Here is a 21,322-nt window from a genome sequence, read left to right as displayed (position 1 = left end):
TAGGAAGAAGAAGAAGAAGCAACTCGTAGTAGACTCTAAGCAACTTAATTCCCAACATCAATAATTTTCAAACGGAGTATAACAAACAGTTTCCATAATTGTTGATGTGTTTGCCTTGACATTCTTTTTGCTCCATTTCGACCTTTTTTCTCTCAACCCTTTAGAATTCCATGTAGCTATATTTAATCTATTCCTTACTCCATCTCGTTTATGCCCATTTGAAAAAATGTATTTATAAATTCAAGAATTAAAATTTTTTGTTCATTTTTAAGTATCGGTAATCGATATTGGATCGGGGGAGCAAGATTCATAGATGACCATAAATATTTGTGGATACCTTATGGAAGAGAAATTGACTACAGCAACTAGCCCCCCGGTCATCCAGTACATAATGCTCATAAGTGTATACTAGTACAGATATTCGGCGCCCAGCTCAATTGGGTTGAGGAAGACTGCAACGTGCCACTAAATTTTATTTGTGAAAGATATGTGGAAAATTATGGCCCTATACCGGAGGCTTTCTGATTTTTGACATTATTTTGAACGCGACTACTAATATTTTAAGAAAAGTATTACATGCGATATTTAACACAAATTATTTTGTTAAATAAAAATTTTTTATAATTAAAAATTCCTAATTTATTGGTTTGATTTCGATACCACACAGACAGTAGAAATAAATAGTTCTACACTTGCCACAAAAAGCAGATAAAACATATTACCAAGAGACAAAAAACCTCATGTAATACAAAGATCAGTAAGTATGATTTGGGATAACTTTCGCCAAACTAATTCATATACAAATAACTTAAATTTATGGAAAAACGAAAGATTTAGAAAGAATATGGCATAAATATAAGTTTTATTGGACCTATTATCAAACATCCAGTAATAAAATGCCAGGTTTTAGTGGTTATTGGTTATAAAGTACTGGTTCCAGGCCCAGATAACGAAGGGGGATTAGACGTGGGGTCTTACGCCTCACAAGGCATCTTTAACTTTAGCCATGCGACTTTATGCCAAAATTGTATAGCTGGTGGGTAAATGACACAATACAAAATAGGCCTGTTTTAGAGTGAATTGAGGTACACATTCAGTCTTCTCACCAGAAAAGTTGCAGATCCTAATTGAACAACAAGAATGACCTTTCCAACACAGCCTGCATCCAAGTAAACCCTCAAAAAATGTATTTGTTTGACTGCATCATGGGAAGGAAGCTGCCTTTAAAAAAAATCAAAGTTTGGGTTTTATTGAGGTTTAGAAGTAATTTATTTGCTGCAAATCATTCTTCTGCATAACTTGTGCTCGTTGTGATACTTATATGGCTGCATTAACACATAATCTTTGCAGGTAATAGTAGTGTAATTAGCAAAAGAAGTAAATGAATTGGTATTGGTGAGGTCTGTCTGTGGAAGATCTTTAATCTTCTTCACGTGCCATATCAAAATTATCTGACGTTGGCGATCACCATTATGATGGCTTCTCGATCTTCTGCCACATAGAACAATTGTCCTACATTTGCAATTAGAGCCCATTCAAAAATGTTTTATAACCAAGAAATCTGATTTTTTCTACACCTCTACGACCTTCTATTTTGCCTTTAAGGATCAGTTGTCGTATTCTATATCGATTTTCCCTCACTATATATCCCAGATAAGACATTTTCAGGTGTTTAATAGTCTTTAGCAATTCTATATCTTTGTTGAGCCCCCTTAGTACTTCTTCATTAGTTTTTCTTGCTGTCCAAGTGATCTTCAGCATTCGTCTATGAATCCATATCCACATTTCTGCTCCATACAAAAGTACAGACCAAATATAGCACTATTCTTTGTCTTAGTTCTGAACTAAGATGATTATTATCTGCATTACTGCAAAGTAATGTCTTCATTTTCATAAAAGTAGTTATAGTCATTGCTATTCTTCGTTTTATTTCTATGTATGGATCTAGTTGGTCTGTTATGACAGTTTACAAATATGTAATTTTGTGAACTTTTTCAACTTGGTCTTCATTTAATTTAAGCTCTGTATCTGGATGTGTTCCGACTAAAGACTGAAAATTGGAGTCTACTTCGTAAATACAATGAAGAAGAATTTGGAGATTTTCAATATTTTCTAACAGAAATACTATATCGTCCGCGTATCTAATTACATTAAGTAGTTCCCCGTTGATTTTGATACCATCTGGCTGTCTCTCAAGTGCCTTTTTAAATAGCTGATCTAAATAGACATTTAATAATTTTGGGGACAAAATGCAATCTTGTCTGACTTCTGGTTAAAAAAAAAATCATTTTAGTATCATATTATAGGCCAATATCACTCCTTCCTATAATATCAAAGGTATTTTAGAAATGTGTGGCACCAATGAAATATTTTGAATCAAAAAATGCTTTAACAAATACTCAGTTTGGTTTTAGAAGGGGTCTATATAGAACAAAGGCCATCATGGACCTAGTGCTGAAGATTCAAGAGGCTTTTTAGTAAAGCTGTTATCTGTCGGCTACATTCTCTGACCTGAGTAAAGCATTTGATTGTGTTTCACGTGAAATGTTCCTCAGAAAATTGGAGAGATATGTGTTTGGGGTACTAGCATTGAAATGATCTCAAGCTATCTCTCCAATAGAAAGCAGAGTGTGCATGTGGGTGGAATAAGGTCGGCAGAGAGAACTAGAAATATCGAATTACCCCAAAGGTCAATATTGGAATCACTTTTATTTCTAATCTATATTCATAATCTATATTAATCTATGTATATTGAAGAATATTAATCTATTAATATCTATATTAATGATCTATGATCAAATCCTACATCTTACAGAAGCTTAATATACATGAAATTTTATATATTATAGGCGACTTCAATGTAAAAATTGGCCAAACTGTAGGTTCTTATGATCTTGAGCAACTTAGCGATCAGAAACAAAGATTGTATGAATTTTGTACTTGGAAAGCCTCGTTTGATCATGGCGGCAACGCTGGGTCTTTAAGAAACCAAATAGTCCATATACTTGTAAGAAGTGTAATAATGACGTCAAAAAAGGCAGTACATTTCCAGGAACAGATATTGGATTGAATCACCAACCACTTGTGGTAAAACCAATATAATTAATTTTGACAATATAAGCATTGTAAAATTTTTTTTATAATTAAAAGTGTAAAAGTGGACGGCCGTAGCTCGGCGGCAAGATACTGGCTTTGTAAGCCAGAGCGCACGAGTTCGTATCTCGACACCAACATCGACATTTTCATTTATAAAAATGATACGAGCCTTTCACCGTGCTTCGAATAGCACGTAAAGCCGTCGGTTCCCCTGGGCTAGTGTGCATCGACACTAGCTACTTGAAACAGGGTTAAAGATGCAATTGGCGCCGGAACAATCCGAAAGGATCTCCCCGACAAAAAAGCCATACAATATTATTATTATATTATTATATTATATAATTAAAATAATTAATAATTTTTAATCCTTTTAGCCCTGTTGCTGAGACGCCGATGGCCGTATTTGCAAGTAATATATACGCGGGTGGTCGTGTTTACGATTTGGAAATTTCATTGGAATCTACCAAATATCTCAAAACACGGAAGGTCCGACTTATTAAAGACGCCGGTTTGGTTAATCCTCGGTCAATTCTTTCCGGTTTCAGGCGATTTCTGTTTGATAAATTTGATAAACATCGTCGAAAGCACGTTGTAGTATTTTTCTGAGAGAACCTAATCCAAAAGGATTTATTTTCATCACGTCCTAACTAGAAGGGTCCCGTTATTTTCGATATTCGTTTGAACCTTTTATTTTCTTAGAAATACATACAGGCTGGCCTGTCATTTTTAACTGGGACATATCACACCTTATTTTTGGCAAGTTTGTAAATTTAGAGAGGAAGAAAAGCACTTCTGGCATGGCGATCTTTACCAATCAATACCATACTAGATTCAATCACCATATTAGATTAAAGATTGATATAACTACCTTTAATTTAATTAACTTCAGTGTTTAATACAAGTAAAGTATTATAATAGCTTCAGTGAAGTAATGCAGCAGTTATCAAGATATCATAATCATATTATCTTCAACTATCTGGGCGAATCTCCGTTGACTATTTCTTCTCCTGTAGGTAAGGTTAACTACTGAGTTAGCATTCAATCAAGGAACATTTAATATTTTCATACGAACTTTCAATCAGCTATTAAGAACTTCTAAATTACGAACATTTAATTCTCACTTAATCATTAAATAACAGTGCGAGACAGATAATTATCTTAAAACCAAGTGTGAGTTGGTTTAATTTTTATAATACATAATTCTTAAAACCGTTTTGTATTCTTTAGAATTTAAATTTAATTATTTTGTTATTTGCTATAATTGTTATACTTTAACCAGTTATCTGGAGATAAGCCCATAAACAGCAAAGAGAGATTTCTTTAATCAACTTTAGTTGAATATTTTTAAATGCTATCAGGCTCTCTTCGCTGATAATTTAAACTGTGGATGATTTTATTATATTATTTTATTTGTAAAAGTATTTCCTAATTATAATACTGTTTATTGTTATATGTATACTACCATTTAATAATTGATGGTGCATTTTTTTTACATGTTTGTACATTGCGCTGCCTATATCATAGTGGTATTGAATATATTGTTTTGTTTTATCGATGAATTTTATTTCTCGGCTCCTAATAAGTTTCCTGATATAACAATACCTCTGAATGTTTGTTTAGTATATTAAGTAATTATTATACCTTCGACCAGAAGAAAGATTAGGCTGAGTAAGTTTCGTAGGTAAGTAGGTGGACGGAGTCCTAGTATATTTATTATTTGTTTATATAGTGTGTTGACCAAATTTATTTAATAATTAACTGTTGATCTCTTTCCTTGAATTTGGTCTCAGAACCTAAATGTCTTTCCTTACTTCTTTTATTTTCTAAGGTTTCTTAATTTTCTCCTTGAACCAAAAAAGTTAAGTAGCGCCCTGTTTCTATCTTATCTTATTTTTGGTATTTTTACCCGTCTATCTTTTTGTTTATTTCTATATCTTTTCTAATATCTCTTATCCTGTTCTACCTCTACTTATTTCGTCCGTTGGACCCATTCCCGGTTCCAGTTTCGAACCCACGACTCGCTCTCCACCAACCATCTGGCTGCCGTCCGCAGTGTCTCCATTGGTGACCTTTCTAGCACCATCCAAAAAAGGTTTCCAAGGTTACAGCATAAAAGATAACATTAAAAAAGAATTTAACAAGAGAATAAAGAACATCGGAGAATAACTAGAACATCCAGAAGAACTATGGAATAAATTTAAGAACCAAATTAACAAAATCTTCACAAACAATGATTATAGAAGTAACTTACGTGTGACAGAAAACATCTTGAAATTGATGGAATAACGTCGACTTAATTATTGTCGTATTGTGACGAAATTATTGTAAATGAGAACGAAATAATCCTTCCAAAATTGTACTAACGGCCCAGAAATGATGAAATCAGAGGTAGAACACGCTTTAAGAAGTGCTAAAATTAGGAAAAGTTGTGATTGTAAACAGGCCTGAACGTTGTGCAGAAATTCGGTGAGTTAGAGGATTCCACATACGCTATTAGTTTTGTTTTAAAATATTTTTTGGCAACGCTGTTATTAAAAAATTGAATTTTTCACATTTATCACTTTTTATTTTTTTCCACAAAAAAATTTACAGTTCAGTAACAAAAACTTTGCTACATTTACAGGAAAAAGCCTTAGATGTAATTAAGTAAAAATAATGTAATCATAAAAAGAATTAGTTTTAAACTACGAACATCTTTATAAGTGGCTCCTTTTTTGTTTTAATCAGCGTATTATACATTTTATTAATGGGCATAAAATACAAAAACAACACTAAATCGATTGATCATCGTTAGAATTTACTGTCATGTCTTCTTAACAACTTTTTTATTCAAAACCATTAACAGTTTTGTTGAAGGTCTTCATGTTTATTAATATTTGTAAATGATTAAAAAATGATTAATAAATTTAGTAAATGCCAGGTTGCTTAAAAAAAAAGAGCGTGGTTCTTTTTAAAAGAGGCTCGGACCACACAGGGAATGCCGACAGAAAGGAATACTTCCTATATCGTGTTATTGTTATATGTAAGTTAATGCAATTTTATGTCTGCTTATTACTGAATTATTAATATTTTTTATAATACCACTACACATTTAAGTTTTTAAAAATTTAAAAAACCCTAATTTTTTTCTTTCAAAATTTTGCTTAAGTAATTATTTTAGTAATTTTCAAAATTTGTTAAATATAATATGGAAATTACTCATCATTATATTTATAATGATTTATTCATAATGATTTATTTATAATTCATAGTTATTTATAATTATTTAGAATTTTTTAAAATTTTATTTAATTTTTATAACTTTTTATAATTATTTGTAATTTTATTTAAGTTTATATTGTTATAATTTAAGTTAGGTGAAGTCCTTCTTCTAGTTTGAAGACATCAAGAGACAAGGAAATATGTACTTTAGGAAATATGCACCAATAAACGTCTGGCCATCAACAATTATACTTTATTCCTTCTTACATACAGAACAATACAAAACTTGACTGACAGTAGTTTATGACCTATTTTTGACATTACTCATTAAACTGTCAACAATGTCACTTCATATAGAACTCCACTTTTTTTGTTGGATATTCTAACACTCTCCCTCAACATGAAAAGTAGATAAGCTAAATAATAGACCTTAACAAAATAAACATCATTTTAAATTCAAATTCTGACAGATTAACTGCAATTTCTTGGAATTTAACGACTTGGTCAACATATCAGCCACCATTTCATTCGTCAACATATATTTTAATTGAATATCATTGTTAGCTACTCTTTCAGGAATAAAATGATACTTGACATAATAGGTTTCGTTCTCTTAGGGTATACTTGAGCAATTTATGGCAATATATTCAGCTTCAGTTGAACTTAAAGCCAAAGATCTTTGCTTTTAACATTCCCATAAGATAGGACCACCAGCAAACGAAAAAATAAATCCTTAAAATGACTTTCTATCTGAACTGTTATTGGCCCAATCTGAGTCAACAAAGCCACTTAAACTAACATTTGACTTTCTGTAATTAATTCCTGCAGTTCTTGTACCTTTTAGGTATCTCAAAACACGTTTGGCTGCTAACCAATGTTCTTTCGTATGAATCTTATTAAACTGGCTAAGATAAGTGACAGAGAAAGCTATGGCAGGTCTTGAACAAACCATCATCGAACCAATCTATTCTTGATAAGGACATTCATACAAAGTTCCTTCATTAGAAAGCTTAATATTCGGTTCTAAAGGAGTATTTACAATGCTACAATTAGTCATTTCAAATCGTTCAAGTATTTTATCAATATACTGTTCTTGACTTAATTTCAATTCAAACTCTGACCCACTTCTCTCTACCTTCATACCCAAACAATGTGTAATTGGACCCAAATCCTTAATATGAAAGTTTTTATCTAATGCATTTTTCAAAACTTTAACCTCATCATGATTATTGTAAAAAACAAAAAAATTATCTACACAGAGTGCTACAATAAGGATTGAATTCTCACTATTTTTAACAAAAATACATGGTTCAATGTCACATTGTTTAAAATTCAACTTTAACAAAATTTGGTATGCCCTTTTATATCACAGTCTCGAAGACTGTTTAAGACCATATATAGCTATCCTGATCAGACAGACTTTATTTTCCTTAAGTCTGGTTCATCAAAACCTTCAGGTTGAGCCATATATATGGTTTCATCAATCTCACCATTCAGTAATGCAGTCTCCACATCTAAATGAACTGTATCTAGATTTAATTCAACAGCTATCGCTAACAAAAGCCTAAAATTACTAAAACGAATAACTGGAGAATACGTTTTTGAATAGTCAACCCCATATTTCTATGTAAAACCCTTTGCCACCAATCTTGCCCTGTACCTTACTATTTCACCCTTTTCATTGTTCTTAATTTTAAACACCCATTTATTTTGAACAATACTTGTATTTGCAGGTTTATCAACTAATTCCATACCCGAGTCGATAGCCGTAGAGAACGGTTTGTTTTGATATTGCTGTCGGTGCGAGTTTGATAGTGATCGCTATTGTGTTATTTTGTGAATTTGTTTAGTGCAAATTAGGCCCATAATTTGGTATTCCAAAAAATCTAAGTATGGAAGAAGATGCTATTGGAGGTCATAGACCGCCCGATGAATTACATTCCGTAAACACGTCTGAAAAAACTAATATTGATGATAACAGGTCTGTAAATACTTTAATTGATTTTGAAAACCGGTATAAACCCAGCGATAAGGCCCCATTCTTTGTATATATTGAACACAAAAATAAAAATATCGGTAGGTTATTTCCAATGAAGGTAGGACATTTTTTATTAAATGATTCGTCCATTAAAAATTATGTACTTGATATAAAAACAGTTGGCATTAATAGGGTAAAAGTCATTTTTAAAACTTATTCTATAGCAAATAAAATAATTAATCATGATTTAATAAATAAAAATGATCTTATAGCTTATATTCCAAAATTTTATACACATAGAAAGGGCATAGTCCGTATGGTTGATACTTTCTTTTCGGAGAATTATTTAAAGGATGCGATAATATCCGAGAGACAAGTGGTAAATGTTCAAAGGATGCAACGAAAAGTAACGAACAACGATGGCACAACTCAATTAGTACCAAGACAAATGATAATTGTAGAATTTTTGGGAAACGAGGTTCCACAAAACATAATAATTAATTTATGCAACTTTTCAGTAGATCCATACATACACCCGGTAGTGCAATGCTATAAATGTCTCAGATATGGTCACTCCTCAAAACAATGTAAATCTAAGGACAGTAGATGTAAAAAATGTACAGACACCACCCATACTGTAGAAACTTGTAATGAAAATAATCATTGCATATATTGTAAAACCAACGATCACACCTCGTTGTCTAGAAAATGTCCAATATACGAAAAACAGAAGAAAATCAAAGCAATAATGGCATCAGAAAATATAACATTCAGAGAAGCAGAACAATTACATAACAATCCAAGTTACGCAAAAATAATAACTAATAATAGATTTTCTATTCTAAATAACACTTCCAATTTTCCCAGTTTACCTACCTCGTCTAACAATGTCCCTAATTTCACATTAAATAAACCGGTAAGGAAAACTATTCATACTTCTACAAATAATAAACGTAAAGCAACTTCTCCACCAATTTTACCCCATACCTCTGCGTCAACTTCTATCAAAAGACCTACCCCTAAATCTAATCCTATAATACCCAATCCCTACAGGGACGAATTTATTGACTATAAAGAGAAACTTATATTACTTGTCACATCTCATATTAATCAACTTATGTATACCAATAATCAATCTCAACCTATATGCAATTTAGAAAATGAATTAAGAAAACTTATTTCTAATAATTTAGAAGAAACAGGTAATAACAGAGAAACGGATAATTTAGCGACGAGTGACAATGAAAGCATTCACTCGTATTATTAATTTCCAAATGCACAGTCAACTTACTCAATCTTCCTTAAATATTTTACAATGGAATTGTAGATCGTTAGTAAGTAATAGGGATAGTCTTATAAATTATATTAATAATTCTCATGTAGATATTATAATTTTATCCGAAACTTGGTTGAAAAACCAAATAGACTTTAAATTAAAAGGGTATAATTTTGTTTCAAAATGTCGTGAAAGTGGCTATGGCGGTGTAGGCATTTTCATACTAAAGGGCATTGATTATCAAATAATTAACATTAACTATAATTTTAATACCGGAATAGAAGTGTGTGCAGTCTTACTTAACAAAATTAATATATCTTTTGTGTCTATATATAAACCATCTGACATCAGAGTAGAAAAGACTGATTGGATACATTTATTTGAACAATTCGATTATAACAAAACAGTTTTTTGTGGTGATTTTAATGCCCACCATTACATGTGGGGTCCGATCCCGGATGACCGTAATGGTAGAATATTAGTCGAAAGCATGGATTTTTTCGAATTAGTTTCTCTAAATGACGGAACACCTACTAGAATCGCCGCGAGTGGCAATCATTCTGCCGTTGATTTGACTATCACCTCAGCCTCATTAACAAATCGTATAAACTGGTCAGTATATCCCGACACATTGGGATCCGATCATTTTCCTATTAAACTAGAGCTTAAAATTAATCCTACTTCTTTCCTAATTAATCCATCAACAAAATGGAACGATTGCCGCGCTGACTGGAAGCTATTTCAGACAGATTTAGACAAACAATTATCCACATTTTTATCATCTAATAATCTTTCTAACGATGAGAAGACATCCCTACTCTTTCAGACTATCTCTCTAGCTGCTTCCAAATCTATGCCCATAAAAAAACCTTTTACTCCCTCAATTCCAAGGCCTTATTGGTGGGATGAGGAATGTACATTCATAATAAAAAAACGATCAGAAGCATTGAAAGCGTATCGAACCCAAAGTAACTATAATAATTACATAAACTATAAAAATATAGCAGCCCAAACCAGACGATTATTTAAAACAAAGAAAAAAAGTAGTTGGATAAATTTTTTAAATAGTCTAAACAAAAGCACACCTCTTTCAAAAATATGGTCAACCGTCAGATCAATTTCCAATAACTATCAGTACAATAAAAAACCTCAACTTTCTGAAAATCTCATTAAACAGATGTTAGACCAACTTGCACCTTCATCTGCCTCTGGTAATGTTGGTAGGATTAAAGAATTTTTTCGTTTTAATACTAGTGTAGATTCCATGTCAAAACCTTTTACTCCTTCAGAACTTGATTTCGCACTAAAAAAAAGCAGAAATACAGCCCCCGGTTTGGACGGTTTTACTTATAAGATATTGGGCAAATTGCCGTCAAATGCCAAAGATGTTCTCTTACAAATCTTTAATAGTTGGTGGTTGAAACAAGAATATTGCGATACTTTAAAAAATATTATCATATGCCCTTTACTCAAATTTAACTTAAACCCAGAACTTCCATCATCTTATAGACCCATTTCTCTATTATCATGTGTGACAAAATCCTTTGAAAGGCTTATAAAATTTAGATTAGAACATTTTATTGAAAGTAGTTCAGTTTTTCCCTACTCACAGTATGGATTTCGTAGAGGTCGAGGTACCATTGATGCTCTCATACATTTAGTTACGGATATTCAACTCTGTTTTTCAAAAAACGAATTTATGCTATGTTTGTTTCTAGATTTAAAGGGTGCATATGACGTGGTTGATTTGGATATATTATATTCAAAAATGGTGGGGTGTGGTATTGATAAAAGATTATCTGTAAATATAATAAATTTGTATGTGAATAGAAAAATATACTTACGGGACCATAGAAATGTATTACACGGTCCAAGAATATTATATAACGGTCTCCCACAAGGCTCAATTCTAAGTCCTTTATTATTTAATGTTTATACTGCAGATCTGCATGGTTTGATGGATGAAAAATGCAAAATAATTCAATATGCAGACGATATATGTTTATATACCAGCCATAAATCCTATGAAGATTGTATGTTGAATCTAAAACTTAGCTTTAGTAACTTAGATAAGTGGGTGAAACAAATGGGTTTTAGTATATCACAAGAAAAATCTTCGATTGTATGTTTCACTAGACGTAGACAAAAAGTCACAGGCAAATGCCAGATAGGTGATTATAATTTCCCCTTAGCAGAAGAGTATAAGTATCTAGGCATGATCCTAGATAAAAAACTCTTGTGGTCCAGCCATATAAAGTACGTAAAACAAAAGTGCGAGCGTGGAATTAACCTTCTGCGTTTCGTTTCTAAAAAAAGATGGGGTGCAGATCAAAATATCTCTTTAATGTTTTATAGATCCTACATACGATCCATTCTGGATTACGGCTGTGTTCTTTACGGTTCAACATGCAAAACAAATCTATTAACTCTTGACAGAATACAATTTAAATCAATAAAAATTTGTCTAGGAGCTATGATGTCTTCACCAAACCAAGCAGTTCTAGCAGAAGCCCAGGAACCACCTTTACACATACGTAGGCAAATGTTAGCCAACAAACGTCTAATAACATACAGATCGTTTAATACAACTATGGTTCACAAAATAGGTTTACTTTTGACAGAAAATTTAACAAATTCTTATTGGAGAATAAAAAATTCTCCTCCTCTTGCAGAATCTTTTATCGATACGAATTCATTTCAATCTTATATATTACAGCTCCCAAAATTTCCTTTTTACATACAAGACTTTGAAGTTCTGATAGACAAACCAACCATTATAATGCCCTCTTATTCAGACTTGCCAATTTTAACTAATATGATATTCAAATCCATACTAAGCAAATTAGGGGAAGATTTAACAATAATTTATACAGATGGTTCAAAAACTGTTGAAAGTACTGGTTTCGCTTTTTTTGTTTCAAACAGCAATTATGTTGAGAAATATCGAATTCCTGAATGTTGTTCTATTTTTACAGCCGAGGCTGCTGCTATACAGAAAGCACTAACTTGGTTTGTCACTAATTATTGTGAGAACATCGTAATAGTATCAGATTCTCAGGCAGTATTACAAGCTATTCGTAGCCATCCATTGGATAGTTTTCAAAACTCCATTATACTTGATATCAAAAAATTATTACATGATCTAAAATTCACAAAAAAAACAGTTACTTTACTCTGGGTTAAAGGACATAATGGAGTAATTGGAAACGAATTAGTGGATGGTATGGCAAAAAATACATCTGAGATATCAGAAATTACAAATTTTTACTACTTTAAAGATCTTTTTTCTATTATCAGGAGTATTGGCAGGGAAAGATGGATGTCAAAATATAAAGAGGTTCAGAAGACTTCAAGAAACCATTACTTTTCTATTCATCCATGCTTACCAAAAAATATTCCCCATTTTAATTTTAACTATAATAAAGTACATTCTTCGTTAATAACCCGGTTAAAACTTAACCATGGCCTCTTTCCAGAGCATCTGCATAGGATTGGAATCTATGAAACCCCTTTCTGTCCTTGTGATGGTAAATCTGTCGGAGATTTGAACCACTTATTTTTCGATTGTCCTAATCATAGGGAACAGACTCGAAGCCTATATCTAGATTTAATTGATCTCAATATTAGCCTACCAGTTAACATCAGCAATCTGTTATCTTATTCTGACAAATCTATATATAATATTCTAATCAAGTTTATAAACGATTCTAAAATAAAAATTTAAACATCCTTATAACAATTTTCTGTGGCAAAAAGATTTTTTGTCTAATGCCATCTCTCTCTCTCACACACACATCAACTAATTCCCAAGTATTATTCATTCTGAGAGCTGTCAATTCATTCTGAATGTCTAATTTCCATTCATGGCTGTGACTACTTGACAGCGCCTCTCTGTCCTCTGCCTCTATTCTCAAGGCTATAAATAGATTTGGAAACAAGGATTGTAAATTTCTCTTTGTTATATAATTTAAAATATCTATGGGCGAATCCGAAATTTTGCTAGAGTCTGTAATTGGGTTAAGAACTTTGTATGACAGAATTTCATTAAGCAAATCAAGACCATTAATATTTTTGCATACGTTTCCTTCATGTTGAATTTGTAAAGCTAAATCCAAATCCATACATGATCTTTTAATCACATCAGAATCTAGATTTTGAAAATTACCCAAAAATCCAAATAAATCGTGGCACTTATCTATTCCCCCAAAGCATCTTTGTAGGGATTGAATTGTTGTGTCCAAAATTTGAAAATAAAAACTGATCTTAAATTTTTGTTTTGGATCGAATACTGTTTCATCTGTACCTTAATACGAAAATTGAAGCTTCGTCTTTCTTTGTCTTAATAATGGAAATGTTTGCTCTACATTACTTTTTTCTGTTTCTGCTACAGCCTCATTCCTGAAAATCTCGAAATGTTTGTCTGACCTTTTTTCAGTGAAATAAATAATAAGATGTTTTATTTCTGTATGGCATTCATTTAAAGTTGTATTTGGATTCTTTACCATTTTACTTACTATATTAACTTTTGTTAACACATCATGCCAAATTATAATAGAAAAAATGAATTTGAACGTTTTAATTTTGTCTAATAGTGACCTTGCTGAATGTTTCGTGTTCATATCTCTTGAATTATCTTCCACCAAATCATGTAAACTTTTACAAATTTAAAGTTGAGTTTGGTACATTCCTTTTTAAAATGTCCCATCTGTAGGGTGAAGCAGAAAAAAAAATTGAACAACTCCTGAATAATTGAAAAAAAAATTAGTCTCATATGAAATTTTAGCTATATCGTTGACACTTAAATTAAAAGTGTGAGCTGAACAAGGCAAAAACATTGCTCTGGGATTAATTTTTAGAATTTGAGCTTAAAGGCCCACATGCTTGCCAGACATATTTGCCCCATTGTCGTAACCCTGACCTCTCATGTCATCAAGGTTTATTTCAAATTTTGATAATATTTCTTCTTTTAAAAAATTGAAGAGCCCTTCTCCTCTAGTATTTAAAACTTTGAAAAAACCCAGAAAGTGTTCTCTAATTTCGACTTCATATGGAGAACAATAAACGAAGCGAATTATGACCGTCAGCTGCTCAACATGGCTAGCATCTGGAGATTCATCCAAAATAAGTTTTTTTTTTTTTTTTTTTTTATTAACATTTAAGATTTTTACAATCTGTTTTGCAGTGAAAACAATAAGTAAAATTTTTTGTCTTTACATGACAGAGAGATGTAAGATCCAGTGACCAAATCATCACGACACAAATTGGCTTTTTACCGGTAGGATGCGCACATACACTGATACGCGAGCACTAAAAGCGGCACTGATCACAATGGTTGGGTGCTGTTGAAGGCGTAACTCCCACTGCTGTAGGCTCTGTCAGGATAGGTGAGGTAGGTCCAAGGGGTCATGTCGCTTCAATCTCTTCGCTTGTTGGTTGTTGAGAAGATTGTGTGCCAGGGTATTAGGATGCACCCGCAACCTGTTTTGATATTGTTCAGAAGTTTTTTTGCACTCTTCAGAGACTTTTAGTACCTGAAGATCTCTATGTATTGCATCATTCTGGATATACCAAGGTGCATTAGCGATTGTTCTCAGAGTTTTGGATTGGAATCTTTGTATTATCATAATATTAGATTTGCTAGCTGAACCCCAGAGCTGTGAGCCATATGTCCAAATGGGTTTTATTATTGTATTGTATATCAGCAGCTTGTTGTCAATCGATAGGTGAGAGTTTTTTCCCAACATCCAGTAAAGTTTTCTGTATAAAATTCCCAATTGAAGCCTTTTCGTCCATATATGTTTGGTCCAAGTTAGACGTTTGTCAAGGTGAATACCTAAGTATTTTACGTCATGCTTTTGGGGCAAAGGATGTCCATTGAGGTTAACTTGTGGACATATACCTCTTCTTAGAGTGAATGTAATTTGTGTAGATTTTGAGGGGTTTACTCTAATTCTCCAGAGTTTAAGCCATTCATTTGTTTTGTTCAGATGTAGTTGCAGTCTCTCTGATGCTATTATTGGGTTGCTATGAGAGGCCAAGAAAACAGTATCATCTGCGAATGTTGCAAGCGTTAGGTTATTGCTTATTGGCAAGTCAGCCGTATATATCAGGTACAGAATCGGTCCGAGCACACTACCCTGAGGTACACCAGATAGGATGGGGTAGAGTTTTGTATAGGCTTCACTATATTTTACCAGATATCTCCTTTCTGTAAGGTATGATTGAAGCAGTTTAAAGTAAGGGTAAGGTAAATTTTTCTTTAATTTGTACAGAAGTCCTGTATGCCACACCTTGTCAAAAGCTTGAGAGGCGTCTAAAAAGGCTGCAGTACAATATTGCTTGTTCTCGAGACTACTTCTTATTGTTGTGTATAGTCTGTGAACTTGTTCTATTGTACCATGTTGGTTACGAAAACCGAATTGATGGTCAGGTATGAGACACTTTTCGTCCAATATTGGTTTGATTTTTCGTAGTAGAAGTTTTTCGAAGACCTTAGAGATGACTGGGAGTAGACTAATCGGTCGGTATGAGTTGACATCTTTTGGATCTTTACCAGGTTTTTGAATGAGTATAATCTGTGCCACTTTCCATTGCAGAGGGAAGTAATGCAGACTAAGCATAGCATTGAAGATCATAGTGATTATTCTGTAACAGTCATTGGTTAGTTCCTGGAGGATCTTACCCGTTATGAGGTCAAATCCCGGAGCCTTATTGGGTTGTATCTCATTCTTTATTATCTGTTTTACTTCTTTAATATTAAACTTGGTGATAGGTAGATCCATTTGATATGAAGCCTCAAGAAAAGAATTAAATGGTTCTTCTTGTTCTAATGGCACTACTCTGTTAAATGGACTAAATACTGTAGAAAGATGTTCAGCGAATGTCTCAGATTTTTCTGTGTCTGTTCTTGCCCATTTACCTTTGACATTTTTTAGAGGAGGTATGGCGTCTTGTGGACCTTTTACCTTTCTCGTCGCCTTCCATAGAGAATAATTGGTGTCTTTGGAGGGAGTCAAATTTTCTAAGTAAGTTTGGATCCCCCTGTTTTTCTCTTCTTTTAATAGATTTTTAAGTCTTCTGGTAATTCTGTTTAAATTTTGTTTGTCAATAGGAGCGTGTGTGTTTTGCCACTTTTTCCTGAGTTTTCTTTTCTCATCGATCAGGTTTTTTACACTTTGCGAACAGTTTATGCTTTCCTTCCATGCTGTTTGTTCGGGAGTAGAAATCCAACCTGCCTTTTGTATGGAGGTAGTAAGTTGTTGTACCGCATTTTCAATTTGTAATTCTGTTTTAAGTGGCAAGTTCGTTGGTATTTGTTCTGCTAGTGCGCTTCGGAATATTTTCCAATTTGTTTGATTATTGGTTAGGACTGGAGGCTTATTTCTGAGTATGATTTTGGAGTCTAGGTCAATTAGAATGGGAGAATGATCTGAAGAGAGGTCCCAGCATGATTCTATTGCTAAATAGTTAAGAGAGATACCTTTAATCACACAGAAGTCTAAGAGATCTGGTGTTTTATTTGGATCTGTAGGCCAATAAGTTGGTTCTCCTGTAGATATGTGTTGTAGGTTGTTTCCTGTTATTGACTTCAGCAGTTGTCTTCCCCTTGTTGTAATTACCCTAGAGCCCCAGTGATGATGTTTACAGTTAAAGTCTCCTCCTGCTATGAATTTGTGTCCAAGAGAACTGAAATAGGCGCTAAAGTTGTTTTCGTTGATTGGTTGACCAGGAGGACAGTAGACCGCAGATAAGGTAAGGTTGCCTAGCCAGTCTTCGATGACAATGCTAGTTGATTGCAGGTACTTTTCACTGAGCTTATTTAACTCATGGTGTTTTATATTAGATTTGATAATAATAGCTGTGCCACCGTGTGCCTTGTCATTTGGATGTTTTGTGTAGTGGACAATGTATTTTGGAATTTTGATATAGTTTTTGTCTGTTAGATGAGCTTCTGATACAAGCATAACATCAATTTTCTTCTCGTCGAGGAAAATTTTTATTTCTTGGATGTGGTTCGTTAGGCCATTAGAGTTCCAGACGGCTATTTTAAGTCTGTGTTGCATTAGTGCATTTTGGAAATCATAGTCATAAGAAGATTAAGCATAGTGTCCATTCTCTCTACTAGTTTTGTCATCAGGTTTTCAAGGTTGGCAATTTTCGTTGAATGGTTTGAGCCGTCATTAGTTTGTTGATTTGTGATTTCATCCGCTTGACTATTTCCTGAAGTTTTTTGGGCGTAAGAAACACCAGGGGTTAGTCTTCTAGGATTCTTTCTGAGTTGGGGGAATTTTTCTTTTTGTATTTGTTTGTATACGCTGCAGCCCTTATAGTTGGCCGGATGGTTTCCCATACAAAGTACACATTTTACGTTATTGCTGCGTTCTTTTTGTGGACAGTGTAAAGTAAGATGATTACTTGCACACTTTACGCATCTTGGAGGCATATGGCAGAATTTTTGTGTGTGACCGTAGCGTTGACATTTGGTACATTGGGGAACCTGACGTTTGGGATATGGTGGTTCGAAGGACACAATCATGTTCTGGAGTGCTCTCACATCATATATGTCTTTATTATTTGGCTTAGTTTTTAATTCTATATAAAAGAGCGGAAGCACTATTTTGGATCCATTCTTATATATATTAGCTATGTTGGTTACTTCGTGTCCCATTAATCCTAGCTCATGTACTAAAGCGTCTTTATCTGCTGTCTGATGCATATTACGAAGCACAACTCGGAATGTTCTTTCTTCCTTTGTTTGATAGGTGTAATAATGTGTATTTTTCTCATTGAGTGCTTTGGTTATGTTTCGGTAATATTCAGAAGTTGAGGGCTGGATCTTTACTTGGTTGTTATAGAGACATTTGATGGAATATCCCAGAGGGGATATTGTTTCTAACAATTGTCGAAGAGGTTGTATATCACCTACATCTGAAACAAATATGGGTGGGGGTTGAATACTTTCTTTAACTGCATCAGTTCTGGTTTGGTTGGTCTCATCAGGTACTTCATCTAAGCTAGCAAATCTATTAGACGTTGGTGTGGGTGCTTTGAGCCAGTAATCGCTCATTATTGTTTGTTTTAGTTGTTTATCACCTCCAGGGCTGTCATTTCTTGCTCGTTTGTGGGCTTGTACAGTTTTCCATTCTTGATCTTGGTTTTCTTGGCTATTTTGTAGATTTGCGATGTATATTTGTGACGGTAGATAAGAAGAAGAAGAAGCATGATTAGAAAGAAAAGAGTTACCTGGTTGTTCATGTTGATTCTCAGTTGACGTTACAACAGTTAAATAATTAAGTAATATTTTGTTGTTCTGAGGCAACTCAGAATTTCTTTCTGAATATTTCTTGAAAATAAATGAATTAATTCATTTTGGAAGTGATTGCTCAGGTAATGAGGCATATTTCGGCACAACCCTTTAGACCTTCGAATATTGCTCAGGTGTTCCATCATAATTGGATCGAATTTAGCAATCATTTCAACTAATTTCAAAAAATTGCCATTATTAGTCTCATAAAGATTCGTACTGTCACCCCTAAAAGCTAAATTTGGCCAGGTAAATACTGCATAATACAAATCATTCTTTTAATGATTCCTCGCCATCGCTGTTTTTCAATTTCATAATATTTTTGCTGCTCTTTATCAATAGTACATTCTTTACTCGAACGCGGCGAGCGGCATTAGACGGCGCTTCGTGTGCTGACACTAATAAAATTGTAGGGTGGTAATTTAATTAGTAATTTTGGTATTATAATAGGGAATAGCAATCGGATGAAGTGATTGCTTTAGCGCTTACCGGAGAAGTACTGAACACTGACTTTTTTTGTTTTAGAAGTGAGAATATTTTTGTAATGGTAACCAAATATTTGGCGCCCCTAAAATTTAGCCCCTGCGTGCGGGGCATTCATTGCATACCCGCCAGGAACGGCCCTGTATATGTAAATAATACCAAACTTGAGCAAGTTGATAAAATCGTTTACCTTGGACAGCAATTAAATTGTAACGCAGAAAATCACGGCGAAATTAGATCTAGGATAGAGCAGGCTAGAGCGGCTTTTAGAAGGATGTCGTGTCTCTACGTGTTCTCGGTCTTACTTTATGGTGTCGAGTCCTGGATTGTGAATAAAATCGATCTAAATCGCCTTGAGGCTTTCGAAATGTGATGCTATAAAAGAATTTTAAAAGTTTCCTGGATGGAGAAGATTCGAAACTCCACAATACTAGAACGTCTCAGCAAGAATACTGAGATCATAAAAAGCATCAAGCAGAGAAAGCTGGAGTATTTCGGACATGTAATGAGATGTAACAAATACAGGTTGCTAAAAAATATCATGCAAGGAAAAATAGCAGGCAAACGCAGTCCAGGACGAAGAAGAACCTCATGGTTGAAGAACTTGCGAGATTGGTATGGTGTTGATACAAGTATGCTATTTAGGGTGGCAGTGAATAAAATTAAGATAGCTATGATGGTGACCAACGTTCTGAAAGGACATGGTACATGAATAAAAAGAAGATCTAAGAATTAGCAATATTTACTGGAATCTAACATCGTCTATCCGTACAGAGACAGGAGAATCTGATAATGTTAAAATCAAACGTGGGGTCCAACAAGGATGTATACTATCACCCTTGCTGTTTAAAATATACTCCGAGGAAATCTTTCAAGAAGCATTAGAGGATGTTGAAGCCGGAATTCGAATTAACGGAGAATGTATCAATAACATCAGATACGCGGATGACAGGGTGGTATTCGCTGACAGTTATAATGCCCTCCAGGAGTTAATGAATAGAATCACAGAAATGAGTCAGAGATATGGACTTTCACTGAATATTAAGAACACAAAATGATCTCTAAGAAGGAACAGCAAATTGAAAGAATCGTGTGAATGATCAAATAATAGAAAGAGTAAAAACCTAAAGCTACGGTACAAACGTCAATGAAAATTGAAACCATTCCCTAGAAATAAAATGTAGGATAGGGAAAGCAAGATCTACATTTCAAAAAAAAGGGTAAGCTATTTAAATGATTTGATTTATCAGCACCCATAAAAATCAGGTTACTACGATGTTATATATTTCCTATACTGTTGTACTGAGTTAGGTCATGGATTCTCACAGACGCTACCTGCAAGAAAATTGAGGCTTTCGAAATGTGGCTTTATTGTCAAATCCTGAAGATATTGTATACTGACCACGTTACTAACCAGGACATTTTATTAAGAGTGTATAAAAGAAAAGAGTTGTTAACCGCAATAAAAATAGCCAAAATCGAATACCTCGGTCACATCATAAAGAACAGCGAAATATATGGGTTGCTGCAATTAATTCTACAAGGAAAAGTAGAAGTAAAACGAGGAAGAGGAAGGCGAAGGATTTCCTGGCTGAAAATTCTACGTACGTGGTTCAACACAACAACCAAAAATCTTTTCTTTTCAAAGCAGCAGCATGGTCGCCAATATCCGAAACGGAAATGCACGACAAGAAGAAGATTCTTACAGGTTTTAAATGATTTTGATAGTGTGATTAAAAAATCGATTTCAAATTACGATCAAAATATTCACCCTCGAAAACAAAGACGTCTTCCATTAAAAATATTTTAGGTAGAAATTTGGACTACCTTATATTTTAAACATTGAACAATATGCGTTGATATCGTATATAAATCTTCTGGTAAATCTTACAAACTCTTGAAAAAACATGAGTTTTTGGCGTATTAATTAGAAACTTTTTTGTATAATTTTTTTATTTCTGGGACGCTCTATACTAGATTAGTT

At 33.5% G+C, this 21,322-nt stretch overlaps 1 protein-coding gene across 1 annotated transcript in view; it reads left to right on the top strand.

The window, feature by feature from the left end:
• Positions 1-6,007: 6,007 nt before the first annotated feature.
• LOC140447439 (C-type lectin mosGCTL-7-like) overlaps positions 6,008-21,322 on the top strand; it is a 52,577-nt gene continuing 37,262 nt past the window's right edge. The window contains exon 1 of the mRNA XM_072540086.1: positions 6,008-6,118. Coding sequence (XP_072396187.1) covers positions 6,074-6,118 — 45 coding nt within the window. The 5' untranslated portion in view covers positions 6,008-6,073. The remainder of the gene's footprint in view (positions 6,119-21,322) is intronic.

The sequence above is a fragment of the Diabrotica undecimpunctata genome, chromosome 8, assembly GCF_040954645.1.
Source record: "Diabrotica undecimpunctata isolate CICGRU chromosome 8, icDiaUnde3, whole genome shotgun sequence".
Classification (NCBI taxonomy): Eukaryota; Metazoa; Arthropoda; class Insecta; order Coleoptera; family Chrysomelidae; genus Diabrotica; species Diabrotica undecimpunctata.
Note: the sequence above shows the minus strand (reverse complement) of the source record. Positions and strands in the feature narration are given on the sequence as shown.